The sequence below is a fragment of the Trachypithecus francoisi genome, unplaced genomic scaffold (genome assembly GCF_009764315.1).
Source record: "Trachypithecus francoisi isolate TF-2019V2 unplaced genomic scaffold, Tfra_2.0 Lachesis_group1, whole genome shotgun sequence".
Lineage (NCBI taxonomy): Eukaryota > Metazoa > Chordata > Mammalia > Primates > Cercopithecidae > Trachypithecus > Trachypithecus francoisi.
In genome coordinates this window covers 59136591-59154779 of record NW_022681454.1, presented here as the reverse complement: position 1 = coordinate 59154779, position 18189 = coordinate 59136591, and the positions used below count along the sequence as shown (strand labels likewise).

General features: G+C 35.8%; 1 protein-coding gene and 1 long non-coding RNA gene across 9 annotated transcripts in view; one reads left to right on the top strand and one right to left on the bottom strand.

Annotated features, from left to right (window-relative positions):
* LOC117085485 overlaps window positions 1–18189 on the bottom strand; it is a 96182-nt gene that overhangs the window by 10839 nt on the left and 67154 nt on the right. Inside the window, exon 1 of one of the 4 annotated variants that reach the window (XR_004437974.1) lies at window positions 8169–8253. The exons of the other annotated variants lie outside the window; for them this stretch is intronic. This is a non-coding gene — a long non-coding RNA (uncharacterized LOC117085485). Of the gene's footprint in view, window positions 1–8168; window positions 8254–18189 lie in introns of those variants that run through there. 4 annotated transcript variants of the gene reach the window in all.
* Window positions 1–18189, top strand: part of MTHFD2L (methylenetetrahydrofolate dehydrogenase (NADP+ dependent) 2 like) — a 147677-nt gene that overhangs the window by 85932 nt on the left and 43556 nt on the right. Inside the window, exon 8 of one of the 5 annotated variants that reach the window (XM_033214436.1) lies at window positions 15675–15772. The exons of the other annotated variants lie outside the window; for them this stretch is intronic. Within the exon in view, the coding sequence (XP_033070327.1) occupies window positions 15675–15745 (71 nt within the window). The 3' untranslated portion in view covers window positions 15746–15772. The remainder of the gene's footprint in view (window positions 1–15674; window positions 15773–18189) is intronic. 5 annotated transcript variants of the gene reach the window in all.

Below are 18189 nucleotides of genomic sequence, written 5' to 3'. Positions count from 1 at the left end.
ATGGCAGGCGCCTGTAGTCCCAGCTACTCGGGAGGCTGAGGCAGGAGAATGGCATAAACCCGGGAGGCGGAGCTTGCGGTGAGCCGAGATCCGGCCACTGCACTCCAACCTGAGTGACAGAGCGAGACTCCATCTCAAAAAAAAAAAAAAGGTCAAAAAAGCATGTATAGGGACATTTAATAATCTTTTCTGTATGATTAAATAATTAAAATATTCTCATTTCTGAGTATCATGGTACATTATTTTTAAAAACTTAGTGGTTGGTTGCAAACAGATTTTAATGTAATCTTTCAGTATAGAGTTTTAGTATAGGCTTATCATCATTTCTTTATTTAAATATCAGTGTTTACAATGTTTATTATAATAATGATGACTAATATTTTTTGAACATTTCTGAAACATCATCTTATTTAAATCTTACAACATTCTTATGAGGTCAGTAAGGTTATTATTTCTATATTATAGATGCAAAAAGTTGAGGCTTAAAGTGAATTGATTTGCTTGTGATCATACAATAAAGTAGCTGAATTAGGACTGGAAACCAAGTCTGTCTTACTCTAAAGCTCCTGGTATTGATTCTTTATTCTGTTTTTGGCTATTGCTGCCATGATTTTGGACAGTGGGATGTGCTTTTAATTTTTCTTGTTTGTTTGCTTTATATCAAGTGTAAGTGTTAGCATATTTGAAAGAGTGGGCATCAGCCTTAGATAGCTGTTGCTTAGGAATTTATAGTTATGTTGGTCACATGTCTCTTTTCTTTGGCCATACTTTTTAATAGAACTGAAAGGGCATATTTAAAGAAGACAAAAATCCAGCATGTGTTTAAATTTACAAAAAGTTTGCAAAGTTCTAACTACAATTCTATAACTGTCTTCTAATGTATAACATTTCACATTCATATTTTTAAATAGAGCTTATAGTCTAATAGACACTCATCAAGTAACAACATACAAATGTAACAGCAAAATTTGAAAATTGGTGAGAGAAAGAGGTGCAGGATGCTATAGGTACCTATAGAAGGGGACTTGGTCTAGCATTAGGATTGCTGTGGCACAGAAGGCCTCCCAAAGGATGTGGCCTCTCAGCTGCCATATGCTTTTTAAGGGTTTATGATTAATAGCCAAGAAAGACTTTTGTAGTTTTCTTTTACCGGTTTTAACGATGCATAAATCGGATACATTTTTATCACAGTGCATTTCAGTTATGCCAGCCATCTTCCAAATAGTATGTTTCAAGCTCCCTGAAGACAGGAACTCTGCAGGTTATCTTTGTACTCCCAAATGTGAGGATACTGTCTCATCACATTCATATTAGGCTAAATGGGATGGGATTGTTGTGGTAGCATAAAAACTCTGCCATGAAGACCTTTGACATATTTGAGACAAAGTCTTGAAGCTTTCTTAAATCCACATTTGTGGATTTTGCTGATTTTTAAAAACAAATATTTGGTTTATTTTGATATTTTATTTTATTTGATTTTAATAAACTTTTTTTTTTTACTTTAAAAAATTATTCTTTGATTTACAAGATTCCATCTTAGGATTGTTCAGAGTATCTTTCTCTGAATGTTTTTCATGTTGCTAAATGAATATGAATATGTTGTTTTATTTTTTGTTTGATCCTTACATCACAAATATATCATAAGCACCTATAAATTCTCCCAAAATAAAGCTTATAGGCAAGGTAACAGAGCCATGCATTAAATCCCTAGGAGTAAAGATAGCTTTTTTATTCTCTCAAAGCACCCGTTCTTTCCTGACTTTGGCTTGTAGACAGACCTCACCTATTACAGTGGGCTCTGTGAGATTTGGCCCAAAACACTGTTGTTTTTATGCTTTGTGGAGGATCAAAATGATAAATAACACTGCTCAATCTGTTAGTAGGTGTGACAGAACAACCTCTTGTTACTATTTGTTCCTACTGTTGTTATGTGATTATTATATGTTTAAGGTTGAGCCTGTGGGAGAAAATGCCACTCCCTGTTTGTTGGGGGTGGGGTCTCATATGACGAGTGAAGTCATTTGTTACATTCATCACCACAATCTTTTTCAGTCTCCTGAGAAGTGGTATAATCCTCAGATCAGAAAGATAGATGAGTGGGTAGTCTTCACTTGGGAGTAGATATAGAGCCGTCTACTGACTTTGCAGGAAATGGCTCAGAGTGCCGAATCATCTGCTTTTGTCAATGGGAAGGAAGATGTAAAAGCAAAGTCTAGTAATAGGTGCCAAAGGCACCCAGGTGAATTTTAGTGAATTTATACCAGCCCTCTGTACTGGACTATAGTTTAATTTCAAGCAAAAGCAGTATCCCCGCTGTGAGCTTGACAGCTTTCTGATACTTAATGTTTATTTCTCAGAGATCAATAGTGCTATTAATGAATGTAATTTTTATATTGTATAATGATAGGTGGCAATGTGGAATATCCACAAAACTCAATGAAGTGCTATTTTCCAAATATGCAATACATAATGTCGTGGAATCCATTCAAAATGCAAGACAGACTATTGGATTTTAGCATCACAGATTATGGGGTATGAATATTACAGAGTTCATTGAAGTGGCTTCAAATTCTACATTGCAATTAACCTTTAAGAAACTATCACTTGTCAAGTTTTGGTATAGAATCAAAAAAGATACCCCCAATTATCATAAAAGGCTATTAAAACACTCCTGCCTTTTCCAACTACATATGTATGTGAAACGGAATACAGAAGAAGATTTAAGAATCCCACTGTTGGCCAGGCACAGTAGCTCACGCCTGTAATCCCAGCACTTTGGGAGGCCGAGGCGAGCGGATCACAAGGTCAGTAGTTCGAGACCATCCTGCCTAACACGGTGAAACCCCGTCTCTACTAAAAATACAAAAAAATTGGCCGGGCGTGGTGGCGGGCACCTGTGGTCTCAGCTACTTGGGATGCTGAGGCAGGAGAATGGCATGAACCCCGGAGGCAGAGCTTGCAGTGAGCCGAGATGGCGCCACTGCACTCCAGCCTGGGCAATACAGTGAGACTCGGTCTCAAAAAAAAAAAAAAAAAAAAAAGAATCCAGCTGTCTTTCTGTTAGGTTGGACCTTAAAGATTTTCAAAATTGTAAGACAGTTCTTTTTTTTCTCATTTTTTAAAAATTTAGGAATATATAGTTATTTGAAATGTATTATTCATTTTAAAATGTAATAGACTTATTGTTTTTCAAAATATTTAAATAATTCATCAATTTTAATTGCTTATATGATAATATTAAATATAAGTCATTAAGTAATTATATGTTAATATCATTAGATATAATTATTGGATTTTCAATAATTTTTAAGAACATAAAGGAGTTCTGAAACCAAAAAGTTTGAAAATCACTAACTTGCATAATCACAATCTCTAATTCATGTCTCTGTTTAAATGGTCTATGTGTAGAGAAGCCTATTTGAAAATAGCAGTCTTTTTTTTTTTTTCTAACACTTATCATTACCCGACATTGTATTATGTATCTATTTATTTGTATGGTTACTGGTCATCTTCCCAGTGAAAATGTAGACTCCATTAGGGAAGGAATTTTTGGCTGCCTTGTTCATGGTTTTATCCCTCACACCTGCTATAGTACCTAGCACATAGTAGCTATTCAGCAAATTTCTATTGAAATAATGGAAATATTTTTCTGTGTGGATATTGTCCTACTATTTCCTGGATAGTGCTAAAACTTGAAAGGTTCTGTGTGCAGTTCCTCTTAATTATGACCTGCACCTTTGCTAATGATATTTTTGAGAGCTTCTAATAGGTTGTTTTACTCCCTAGCAAATCCAGTCATTTATTACATGGTGTTCTATTCTCTTGCTTCAGCCCCTTCATAACTGTTTCCCTACAACACACATCCATATGTGTGTGTTAAGATCAGGTTCTATTATTCTTGCCAAGAACAGCTACCACTGCAGCCAGACACAGTCTCCCAACTGCACACTCCATTTTAGGTATGCTGAAGCCCTTTAAGTGGAGCTACCTAGAGTTCTGTGGCAAAATGAGAAAAATGCCTCTCCTTCATGGTATTCCCTCTCAGAGTTGCACCAACATATTACAGAATTTTAGGGAAATCGCAGTTGTATTTTTTATTTTTGGCTTCTCCTACTCTGCAACTTCAAATTGACTCCATAGGAGCCCAGAATAGAGTCCAATCTGAGTGATGAACTCTAAGATCTACTCAGAATCATCTCCCCTCTAATAACAAACAGTATGCTGGGTGAAGCCTATCGTGGATTTCTGCCATGTTCGTTTCTCCAAAATCATTAGATACATTCAGTCATGGTTTTTTACAAGAATTCAGTGTAATGCAGAACTTGCGGTTCTTGACATTTTCAATGGATAAACCAAGTCTCTTGTAAATAGAGGATGTACCTGAACTGTAATGTGGTCATTTGCACATGAATCAGCCTTTCTCTTCTCCTAAGTACATGATGAGAATGAAATGTTTTCTATCGTTTCGTGGTTGTGTTTGTACTCCAGCATCATCACCAACCATTGTCTTCAACTTACATTCTGTATTCTAATTATCTCAAACTCTTTTTGCTTCCTAAATCTTTTCAAGTTTATTGGAAATCCCTGCTTTTTTGTGTAGTCAGATTCTTCTGTTCGGAGTGGTTTTTTCACCTCATTCATCTGATGTATTTCTAGCTCTCAAGAATCAGCTCATGCCCTCACTTCCACAAACATGCCTGAAAAACATGCCGTCACTGCCACAAGCCAGGCTAGGTATCTTGCTCCCTAAACCCCATTGTGCTTGATTTCTTCCACACCCTGGGCATTTCTATATCATAATGCCATATTCTGTTGTAGCTATCTGACTCTCTTTTGTGACAATGAACTTCTAAAACAGACGATGTAATTTTCTCAATTTCTGAATTTCCAGTAGCAAACAAAGCTTTGCATAATAAACTAGCAATAAGTGCTTGTTAGACAGATGAATAGACAAATGGATAAGTATATTATATATTGTGAAGGGTTAGTGAATATTCTATGAAATACCCATATTTGAAGTGTTCTCATGGGTTAGGTGTCCATAACTCTAATGTTATATATAATCCCCAGAGTCCCATAACTAATCTTGGATCATACTCCTAGTTGCTGTGTTACTAGCACTAGAACTAAGAATTTCTAGCTTCTAGTCCAGTTCTCTTGCTGTTTAAAATTTTGCTGTAGGTTTTGTTGTTGATTTTGTGTTGCTTGGCTTTGATGTGGGTTGATTAGTAATGATTTGAAAAGTGTTAGGTGAGAAAGCACATTCCTGAGTGTAGGTGAGACATTTCAGGGAATTGCTTAAATTCTTAAGCTGTTTATTTACCATTGTCCATGCTATCTTCCCTAATGTCGAAACCGTTGTCTGTGGCTATCCCATAGTAAATGTTCAAATAATTACTTTGAAATGGAGCAGAGATTTTAATATGTCTAAAACATGGTAAGACAAGTTGCATAGTAATTATACTTAACCTAAAGTTTTAAAGCAATAGCAAAATTGAAAAAAAGAGCCAGAAATAGTAATTTAAATAATGCAGGGTATGTTACTTGACATTCCACTTAATTAGGTTATGTTCAGGATTGAACACGAGATGGGAAATATAAATATGTTCATCCTTCAGACTGTCTTAGTTTCTGCATGTCTCTGAGAATTCAAGTTTCATGCTACATTGTGTGTGAGTCTAGAGTTGAAAGATATGATCTACTTTTCATTCAGTATGGCCTCTAAACCTGAGCCAGCAACCTCTGGTATCAACCAGAGAAACTGTGATTTGATCAAATGCTAGAGAGAGAACTGCCAATGTTGGATTTATTGAAAGGCAATTATTCTCCTTTTAAAGTCTATTAACTTTAAAACCTATCATTCCATTGGGTATGATTCTGTATATGGGGAAATAATATATCTGCACATATTGTAACATATATTGCATGTCATCCATACTGCATATATTATATGATATAGTAAATAATATAGGACATTATATGTAAAGAAATTATTTTTATGGTTTCCTTGTCAATAATAGTGATTGAACACATACCGACACATACTCCATTCCATCTGTTCCATACTCAGACATAAGAGTAAACTATTTTTAAAATTAATATACATAGTTGTTCTAGAAGGCAAGAAAGAGAGGTCTCTATAGACTAGAATAAGGATGTAATCTTAATAAAAAGCAATGGGGGACAAATGAGTTCAGAACACCCTGAAGCTGTGAAGCTAGTCCACAGGCAAGGTGGGTGATGGGACCCAGGTGAATGCTTGGAAAAACCATTTTTTATGCCCACACAAGTTGGGCATATAGCTTAGAGCCATGTCTGCACAACTTGTATGGAGCTGGGTGCTGGGTGCTGGGAAAGATGCCACCTCTTTTTCTACTCTTGGCTACTTGGAATAGCAGCACCTTCTGCCATATAGCTTGGGGCTCCTGCAGCAAATTTTGTACAGTTATGGGAGTCTAAAGCTAAGCAAGGACAAGTCTAGAAATGAATAGTTGAAGACTGACTGCCATGACTGCAAGGCCTCATCTGTATCAGACCATTATTGGAGCCTTGGCTAAGGCCACTGCAAACTTACTGCAAGAGACCAGGATCCTGTAGGATGACATATCTCAGGGGTCATAACAACATAGGCACGTAACAAAGACGTGGACAAACAACAAACTTGACAAACAGAAAACCTGAGGGTGAGGAAAATAGGCATACAAGTGCAAACAAAATGGATTTTAAGTATTTTTAATGTCATTATGAAGATTAAAAAAAGGGATTACAGCAATGAGAGAAAAATAAGAGTTTATAAAACAAGAATATGGGGTTATATAAAATTGAAAATTATGAAAATGAATGAATTGGAAATGTTTAAAATGAAAAATATAATTGAAGTTAAAAAATAAAACTTGAAAGTAACACTAAATAGCAATATGAACACAACAGAAAAATAAATCTTCTGGAGTAATAAACTGAACTAATCCCAGAATTCAGCACAGAGAAATAAGTATCTAGAAAACATGGCTTGTGATATGGAACATAAGAAATTCTGACATAAGAGTTTCAGAAGGTGATACTAGAGATTATTAAGATGAATATAGACATAACATTTTAAGGGAAAGCACTGATAACTTCACAAAGCTAAAAGATGTGAGTCCTGAGGTGAAAAAATTTACCTATTTCTGAGAAATATTAAATAATTATTTTTAGATACATATATTAAAATTTCAGAACATTAACAATCCTAGAATTTATAAAGGGTAAGGAGAATATCTACAAATAGACTAAGATCTAAGTGAAACCTAATTAATTATTGATGGCTTTAGATGTTAGAAGATGATAGAGTAATAGCTTCAAAAGTTTGAGGAAAAAAAATTAATTTAGAATTTTATGCCCAGCTAAACTATCACTCAGTAGAATGGTGCAATGAAGAAATTTCCAGCTATATGAGGAAACAGAAGTCTGATTTCCTTTAGAATGATTCTAGTAAGCAGTAGTAGAAGAGAAGATGCAAAAGTGAGCCACTCCCCCACCAAAATATATATGTTCATCTGAGTGCTGACTTGTAAAATAACATTAATAATTATATTTGGGGCAACATCTGCAAGATTGCAAGACAGGAGTTTCTAGTACTTGCTTCCTCACAGAAACATGAATTTGAACAAACATCCATGCAAGAAAATATCTTCATAAGAGCTAAGGAATGTGAGTAAGATGTTATAGCACATCAGTGGAACATACAAATAAGAAAAGACAAATTAGAGAGGGTAGGAAGGAAATGTTTACATTACCCACATCACATCTTCCCCAAACCTCCCTCTCTATGGAAGAAGGAGAGTGAAGTGAGCCACTAACTTTGCTGCACATCCCAGCACCAACCTCACCCCAGTGAACCCCAAAGCTGGGCCACCTCCCACAAGCATCAGGCTTCAGGCCACCACCATGGCCCCAGGCTCCAGGCAAGCACCAGAGGACCATAACTCAGACTTGCTAATGCTGACATAGGTTTCATGCCCACCCCAGAACCATGCTAGCTCCTGTCGACCTAGGCTCCAAGCTACCCCATGGCCCTAGGCTCGAGGCCAGTACCAGAAGACCAGGACCCAGGCCTGCCCATGTAGACTCAGGCCCCAGGTGTACCTCACCACCATGCTGGCTCCCATAGACCCAAGCCCCTTGCTTACCTCTGTATGTCTATAGGCCTGTCCCCCTAGTCACAGGCACCAGATCTGCCTTGTGAACCACAGGTGCCAAGACTTCTCAGTGGACCCCAGTACCAAGACAGGGTTCATGGACTCAGGATGAGGTCCATGCCTTCAGATCCAGGCACCAGGACTGCCATACAGAAAACCAACAAATGCGTTTGGGGAGATCTAGAAGGAAGAGAGAACAAAATTTGGGCAGAAAGCTTATTTAAAGAAATATTAACAGACAACTTCTAAAATCTGCAGAGGGAAATGAATATCAAGATCCATGAATCCTGAAGAACCCCAAATAAATTAAATATAAAGAGAAATATTGGCTGAAAAATTTTCAAATCTGCAGAGGGAAATGGGCATTCAGCTTCATGAAGCCCTAAAAATCTCCAAATAGATTGAACCAAAAGAGGTCTATACCAAAACACATTAAAATATAATTTTCAAATGTCAAATGCAAAAAAGAAAATTTTGAAAACCACAAAAGAAAAGTGAATCATCTTAAACAAGAGAACCCCCATAAGATTTCTCAGCAGTGGATTTCTCAGCAAACCTTGCAGGCTAAGAGAGTGTCATGGTATATTCAAAGTGCTAAATAAAAACAAACAAACAAAACTATCAACTAAGTATAATATATCAGCACAACTGTCCTTAAACAATAAAAGAAAGAAAAAACTCCCCCACCTCCAAAAAAAAAAAAAAAAAAAATGCGGAGGGAGTTTATCACCAGTAGACATGCCTTAAAAGAAATGATAAATTGAGTTCTTCAAGTTGAAATGAAAGTATATTAAGAACATAAAAACAAGTATAAAACTCATTGTAAAGGTAAGCATATAGTCAAGTTCAAAATACTCTAATACTCTAACAGTGGTGTATAAATCACTTTTAACTTCAGTATGAAGATTAAAAGAGAAAGGTATTTAAAAAGTAAAAGTAATTATAGCTACAAGAATTAGTTAATGGGCTGGGTGCGGTGGCTCCTGCCTGTAATCCCGGCACTTTGGGAAACTGAGGCAGGTGGATCACCTGAGGTCAGGAGTTTGAGACCAGCCTAGCCAACATAGTGAAACCCCATCTCTACTAAGAATACAAAAATTAGCCATGGTGGCAGGCACCTGTAATCCCAGCTACTCGGGAGGCTGAGGCAGGAGAATCGCTTGAATCAGGGAGGTGGAGGTTGCAGTGAGCTGAGATCATGCCATTGCACTCCAGCCTAGGCAACAAGAGCGAGATTCCATCTCCAAAAAAAAAAAGAGAATTAGTTAATGGGTAGTATACAGTATAAAAAGATGTAAATTGTGACATCAATAACATAAAATGTGGGGGATGGAGAAGTTAAAGTGTGGAGGTTTTGTATACAGCTAAAGTTTAGCTGTTATCAGCTTAAATACACAGTTGTAACTGTAAGATAGTTTATGTAAGCTTCATGGTAACCACAAAGAAAAAACCATGTAGTAAGTAGATATAGAAAAGTTAAAGGAATCAAAGCATAATACTACAAATATCATTAGTCACAGAGGAAGACAGCAAAAAATGGAGAAAGAAGAAAGGAACTAGAAAACAGTAAGAAAAATTTTTTTTAAATAGTAAGTTCATTTTTTAAATAATTTCAACTTTTAGATTCAGGGGATACCTGTCCGGAATTTTTATGTGGGTATATTGTATGGTGCTGAGGTTTGGAGTATGAAATGATTCCATCATTCAGATAGTGAGCATAGTACCAATAGTTACTTTTTCAGGCCTTATTTCCCCCTTCTCTTCCACTTCTAGTAGTCCCCAGTGTCTACTGTTGCCATCTTTATGTTCATGATTATCTAATGTTTAGCTCCCCCTTTTATTAATAAATAAGAACATGTGGTATTTGGCTTCCTGTTCTTGAGTTAATTCTCTTAAGATAATGGCCTAAAGCGTCATCCATGTTGCTGCAAACTACATTGTTTCATTCTTTTTTTATGGCTGTGTACCATTCCATGGTGTATATGTAGTGTGTTTTCTTTATCCAGTCCATTCTTTATGGACACCTAGGTTGATTCCATGTCTGCTACTATGAAGAGTGCTGCAATGAACATATGAGTGTATGTCTTTTTACTAGAATGATTTGTTTCCTTTTGGATAATACCCAGTAATGGAACTGTTGGGTCAAATGGTAGTTCTGTTTCTGTTTTAAGTTATTTGAGAAATCTCCAAACTGCTTTCCACAGTGGCTAAACTAATTTACATTCCCATCAACAGTATATAAGTGTTCCTTTTTCCCCCCAGCCTCACCATCATCTGTTGTCTTTTGACTTTTTAATAACAGCCATTCTGTCTGGTATAAGATGGTATCTCTTTCCACTCAGCCTCCTGAGTAGCTGGGACTATAGACACGTGCCACCACACCCAGCTATTTTTATACATTTTTAATAGAGATGGGTTTCACCATGCTGGCCAGGCTGGTCTTGAACTCCTGACCTCAAGTGATATGCCTGCCTTAGTACCTCCCAAAGGGCTGGGATTACAGGTGTGAGCCACCACACCCAGCCTCAATGTTTATTTTTGTTGCAATTGCTTTTGAGGACTTAGTCATAAATTCATTCCCAAGGCCGAAGTTCAGAATGGTGTTTCCTAGATTTTCTTCTAGGATTCTTATAGTTTGAGGCCTTACATTTAAATCTTTAATCCATCTTGAGTTAATTTTGATATGGTAAAAGGTAGCCAGTTTCATTCTTCTGCATATGGCTAGCCGGCTATTTCAGCAACATTTATAGAATAGGAAGTCCTTTCCCCATTGCTTATTTTTGTCAATGGGGACATCTATAACCATTTGTCATAACTGAATGATTGCCAGTGGGGAAACGTATAACTATTTGTGATAATCAAATGGTTATATGCATGCAGCTTTATTTCTGGGTTCTCTATTCTGTTCCATTGGTCTCTGTTTTTGTACCAGCATCATGCTGTTTTGGTTACTATGGTTGTATAGGTTGAAGTTGGTAATGTATAGTTTGAAATCAGATAATATGATGTTTTCGGCTTTGTTCTTTTTGCTTAGGAATTCTTTGGCTATTTGGGCTCTTTATTGGTTCCATGTGGATTATATATATATATTTTTTCTAATTATGTGAAAAGGTGACGTTGGTAGTTTCATAGGAATAGCAATGAATCTGCAGATTGTTTTAGGCAGTATGGCCATTTTAATGATAATGATATTTCCAATCCATGAGCACAGAATGTTTTCCCATTTGTTTGTGTCACCTCTGATTTCTTTCAGCAATATTTTGTAATTCTCTTTGTAGAGATCTTTCACCTCTTGTTTATATGTATTTCTAGGTATTTTGTATGTGGTAGCTATTGTAAATGGGATTGCATTCTTGACTGGTTCTCAGCTTGAATGTAATAGTAAGTTCTTACCTATAAAAATTGCTTTAAATATAATTGACTTAATCCAATCAAAAAACATACAGTGGATGAATAAATAAAAAAATATAAGTTCAACTATATTCTGTCTGCAGGAGACTCAGTTTATCTTTAAGGACACACAGAGGCTGAAAATGAAATGATGGCGAAAGATGTTTCATGAAAATTGTACCGGCCGGGCGCGGTGGCTCAAGCCTGTAATCCCAGCACTTTGGGAGGCCGAGTCGGGTGGATCACGAGGTCAGGAGATCGAGACCATCCTGGCTAACACGGTGAAACCCCGTCTCTACTAAAAAATACAAAAAACTAGCCGGGCGAGGTGGTGGGCGCCTGTAGTCCCAGCTGCTCGGGAGGCTGAGGCAGGAGAATGGCGTGAACCCGGGAGGCGGAGCTTGCAGTGAGCCGAGATCCGGCCACAGCACTCCAGCCTGGGCGACAGAGCGAGACTCCGTCTCAAAAAAAAAAAAAAAAAAAAAAAAAAAAGAAAATTGTACCTAAAAGGGAGCAGAATGGACTACCTTAGTAACAGAAAAAATAGACTTTAAGTCAAAAACTTCAGTTAATTATATCAAGAATTGGGATTCCATTAATTAGAGAATATAACAATTATAACTATATATGTATCAAACTTTAGTGAACCTAAACATGTAATATAAAGCAAATATTAACAGAACTGAATGGATAAATATACTTTGGGAAAAAGCTTCTGGATTTTGGTTTGGGCATTAATTTTTGGGATATGACCTCCAAAGCACAGGCAACAAAAGTGAAAATAGACAAACAGGATTTTATCAACTTAAAAAGCTTCTTCACAGCAAAGAAGACACTCAGAATGAGAGATTTTCAAATCATATATCTGATAAGAGGTTAATATCCAAAATATATAAGTAATTCATACAACTCATTAGCAACAAGTCCACATACACACACACACACACATAATGTGATTTTCTTAGTGAGCAAAGGACTTGACTAGACATTTCTCTAAAAAAGGCATACAAAGGGCCATTGGGTATATACTAATTAAGGAAATACAGATCAAAACTGTAATGAGATACTACCTCACTTCTGTTAGGTTGGCTATGATGGAAAAAAAAAAGGTTACAAATGTTAGCAAGGATGTGGAAAAAGAAATCCTTGTTCTGTTAGTTTAAATGTAAATTGGTTAAGCCATCATGGAAAACAGTATGGAGGTTCCTTAACAAATTAAAAATAGAACTACCATATTAACTAATAATCTCCCTTGTAAGTATGTAGCCTATGGAATTGAAATCAGTGTCTTGAAGAGATAACTGAAATCCTGTGTCCCTTGCAGCACGATTCACAATAGCCAAGATATGCAATCAACTCAGACATTCACTGATGGATGAATGTATAAAGAAAATATGAGATGGTTAGCTAAAAGATAGATAAGCACATACACACACACACAGTTGACCCTTAAACAACATGGTTTTGAACTGCACAGGTCCATTTATATACAGATTTTTTTTAACCAAATCAAGATTGAAAATATGGTATTCTTGGATGTGAAATCAACAAGGGCTGACTTTATATATATATGGGTTTTTCAGGACTAACTGCAGGACTTGAGTATATGAAGATTTTGGTATATGTAAGGGGTTATAGAACAAATATCAGATGCGTTTCAAGGGATGACTGTATATATATACACACATAAAATTTATGGAATCAATATAAAGTTTTTAGAAATTTGTTTATAAAATATGAAACATCTAACATCATATATATTATAGTAAATTTGATTTAAACATTCATTAAAAATGAAATAATTAGTTGGGTGACAATACGAACATAAATATCAGTGCAGAACAATATTCTTATTAAGTCAGGAAAACTATGGACAGGGAGATACTTCCAGAATGGTAGTGTAACCAGTCTGTGAACCCAGTCCCCAGTAAAAAAAAAAAAAAAAAAAAAAACATAACTTGTGAAAAATATTTTAAAATAATTTTAAAACTTTAGAAATTCATCATGGTCATATAGCAAACGCATAAACATTTACTGAAGAAAATCTACTAAATCTCTGTAAGAGAAATGCAAGTCTGTGGCATTTGAGCCATGACCCACTACTTCTTTCCACCTATCCTCTACCAGCACAGCGTGACAAAAACTTTATTCCAGGCAATTGCATCTAAGAACACAAGGCTCTCTCTCAGATTCCAGTCTGGTATCTCTCCAGAAGGAGCAGGCTGCCAGAACTGTTTATCTCCCAAGTCTGTGTTACAGAAGTTCCTATTTAAACAAAGCAGCTAAATCTAGCGCTCCATTTTCCCACCCAGCACCCACTCATAGGGTAGAAGTTATACATTACATGTTGCAAGCCAATAATGTTGGGTCTAATTCATCCTCATCTCAGCACATTGGTAGGGTAAAGGTTTCGTTCCAGAAGACAGAAGCTGGGAAGACTAGGAGATACCACCATTCATGCCCACCCCCTACACCCAGCATGAACTAGTTACAGGATTATCATTATAGCAGCACTGGGCCACTGCACCTGCCCCTGAGGCACAGATCTGCAGAAGTGTCTAAGAGTTTTGCTTTGAAAAACAGGTAGCCTGCAAAAACAGAGAGCTCCATAGTTCTTCCTAAGAGAAGTTTCTTTATTTGAAACAGACCGTAGGTACATTCAAGCCTGAGGACCCTGTCAAAAACAATGACAATTTTGATATAAGATAATTTGGAGGAGACTGGTAGTCCATGAGCGCAGCAAGCTAAACCATAGATCAGCTATACATTTAACATTTTTTCTAATCCTCTTTGGGTTAGAAAAAAGACTGGCCTCAAGGATTGCCCTACAAAGAGGCTTGAATACAATTGATTAGACATTGGAGCCATTTATCCCCTAAGGTTGAAACGGTAGAGCGATCAATTGACAATGGAGCCTAAAATTAGGTGTGATACCAATAGAGTTAGACTAGCTAGCATCTTACAGAGAGAACAGGGAAAGATAAAACCACCTTGAGGAGTATGATGAGCCTTGGGGAATGGGCACTTATGATCATGCTCCACTGCAGCCATTCCCATACCAAACCCTCTGGGCTCTAGATAGACTGTAGTTCTGGCTCTGCCATCTCTCCTGGCAGTTCTCTGTGGCAACTCAATTGCCTGTGGAGATTGTGGGGCCTCCAATAGCTAGGATCCCAAAGGTCTGTGGCAAGAGTGGGCCACTCTATGTCTGTTTTATTCACCCCTTCTCTTGGAGCCACTTGGGGCCAGGAATGAGTCTTAGGCAACTGGATTGGGAGTTCCCAGTTTTCTGCACTGTCAACCCCCGGCTCTGAATCTTCCCTGTGTCCACTCTCAATGCCTTCTTTCTGAAAATCTGTTTGGAGTATGCCAGCCTACTTGATGGTCTTGTCTCTCTTGGTGGAAGAAGCTCTTCCTGTCTGTCTAGTCAGCCACCTTGGCTCTCTGGTCTCTAGGTTAAATATTAAAGCCTAGAAAATATTACCAAATTTGGCCCAAACAGTACAAAAACTATTAAGGCACTCACTATGGAATGAATTAAAATAGTAAGCAGAATACTTTATGTTAAAGACATAAATACTAGATAGTTTCAAGATTATTTGTATTGATTCTTCAAACAATAAATTATTTGTGTCTTGCGAAATGTGATTCATGAGAAGTGAAGAAGGAGGAGGAGGAGCAGAAACACTATTTCATTCAATTTATAAAACTAAGATAGTCATATCAAAACAAGACAAGGACATCAGGAGAATTTAAAAACCTTTGTTCTAGTGTTATTACATATATTAGCAAATTTAAACCATAGTGCATGAAAAAATACAAAACAAGAATTCAAAGTTTTTAAAATATTACTCTTATAACCTTCTATAATGCAGAAAAAAAGCAGTTAGTAAAAGTGTATACCCATTTGTGTTTAAAAAAAACAAAAAATTTTTTTAAAAAAATCTCATTTCAAGCTATCAATATTTGGTGCTTTTTAAAAATCTAATAAAGGGTATCAACTGGAAATAAATAGAAAAATATATATAATCTGTTATAGAACACTAGAGTTATTCCCATTTATATAAAGGTGGGACAGAGATAACAACTATTACTTGTATTGTCCAGCATTGTATTATTGGTGTTCCTGGCTAATACAACAAGTTGACAGACATGAGTTAGGAGACAAAGACTTGTAAGAGGAGACAAGGTGGTGTTCTTTGAAGGTATGATAATTTATCCGTAAAACTCAAGATAATCAACTGATAAAATATTAGAACTAATGAGAAAGTTCAGGAAGGTTGCTGAATACAATAACACATATAGGTAGTATCTACAGATATCAATAATATATAATTAGAAAATATAATAGAAAAAATATTCCACTCACAGTAGTAATAAAACTATAAAATTCATTGGACTAGAACTAAACAGAAACAAGAATATAGAAAGAACTTTTCAAATATATAATCAAAGGGAAAAGTCTGAGCAAGTAGAGATCTAGCCCATGTTTTTGCATGGGGGAATTTATTCACATAAGAATGCTATTATTACCAAATAAAGCAATAAATTCCATACCATCTAAAGGCTCATGATTTTGCACAGGAGTGGAAAGATTTATTTCACAAAAGCATTATCTTACAAATAGTGTGACCATATGTCATGATTTATTTGGAGTAGTTCAGAATTATGCCTAGCAACTTGTAATTATTATTAGCATCCACATATTTATAAGAATAAAGATTAATTGGAAGGAAAAGCATAAGATGACTTTTTTTTCCTTCTGCTTCTTAGCTTTCCCACTTTCTAGTTGTGTGAGCTTGCTACCTAAGTTATAAGTTACTCAAGCTCTCTGTTCTTCAGTTTCCTTACCTCCTAAGCGGGGATAATAACATCGACATCATATATTGTTCTAAGGTCAAATAGAGATAATACATGTAAAACACTTAGAACGCTGACTGACTCAACAAATGTTAATTATTCTGAACAGTAGTACTTTATTCTGCCTCAAATCATATTATAAAGAACTGGGTAATTAAAATTAAAGCATAGACATAAGAAAAGACAAATATATTAATGGGAAAGGATGGAAAAAAACAGAAACACACATTCATATGTATGAATCTGTGTAAATACGGTAGTGTCATTAAACACTGGGGAAAAGCTAAATACTTCAATCAATAGTATTAAAACATTTGACTTCCCATTTAGGAAAAAAATCTAATTAAATTCCTACCTTACCCCATACATACAAATCTATTTCAGATGAGATAAAGAACATAAATTAAAAACAACAAAAATAAAAATTATTGGAGAACTTAATAGAACTTGGTCATAAATTTAGAGCAGGTAAGATTTTCTTATAAAAGATACACACACATACACAGACAAATATGTGAGTGAAAATAAACAGAAAACCTGGACATAAATACATCTAATTCCTAAAATCTATAGAACAAATAAGTGCCTGTTAGAGTTAAAATTTTTGCATTTTATTGGGGGAAAATATTTGCATTATACATAACAAAGAATTAGTATCCAGCATATATAAATATGTTTTTTAAAATATGGTTAAAAATACAAAGACCTAACTTTTAAAATAACAATTTATAGGAAAGGATATTTAAATAGCTAATACACATATAAAGATTGCTCAGTGTCACTAATAATCAGACAATTGCAAATTAAAACAAAATGAGACACTGCACACATCAGATTGGCAAAAAATGAAAAGCTTGATGATATCAAATGTTGGCAAGGATCCAGGGAAGCACATACTTGCATACACTGCTGAAGAAGTTATGCTTTATTATAGTCCCTCTAGAAGGTAATTTGACAATGTTATGAGATCTGAAAATGTGCACTTCATATGACCTAGAGATTCCATTATTTTTCTAGATGTCTAAAAAAACCTGGCCTGTATATTCAGAAATGTTTATTACAGCTTGTTGGTGATAGTAAATAATTGAAAGCAGCTAAAACATTCACCAATAGAAGAATAGAGTGTGTACTTATCTCTCAACTCACCAAGTTATTTACATTAAATATGGACAGCTTTTTGTATGTCAGTTACACCTTATTAGTTTCAAAATTTCAATCCAAATGTAATCCTATATATGTGTGTATGTATGTATACATATATATGTATATTTATGTGTGTGTGTGTGCTGTCTTATTTCTAGGATCTCTATTCTGTTCCATTGGTCTGTGTGTCTGTTTTTATACCAGTACCATGTTGTTTTGGTTACTGTAACCCTGTAAATATAATTTGAAGTCGAGTAGCAAACTGAAACAAACAAAAATAAAAATACGTTAATAATCTCAGAAATCACATTTGACAAGATCTATCATCCATTCCTGATAAAAAAAAAAATTCTCAACAAACTGGGAATAGAAGGGGACTTCTCAACTTGATAGAGAGCATCTGTGTGGTAAAACCCAGTCTCTACTAAAAATACAAAAAAAATTAGGCAGGTGTGGTGGCAGGCCCCTGTAATCCCAGCTACTCAGGAAGCTGAGGCAGGAGAATGGCATGAACCTGGGAGGTGGAGCTTGCAGTGAACCAAAATAGCACCACTGCACTTTAGCCTGGCTGACAGAGCGAGACTCTGTCTCAAAAAAAAAAAAAAAAAAAAAAAAAAGA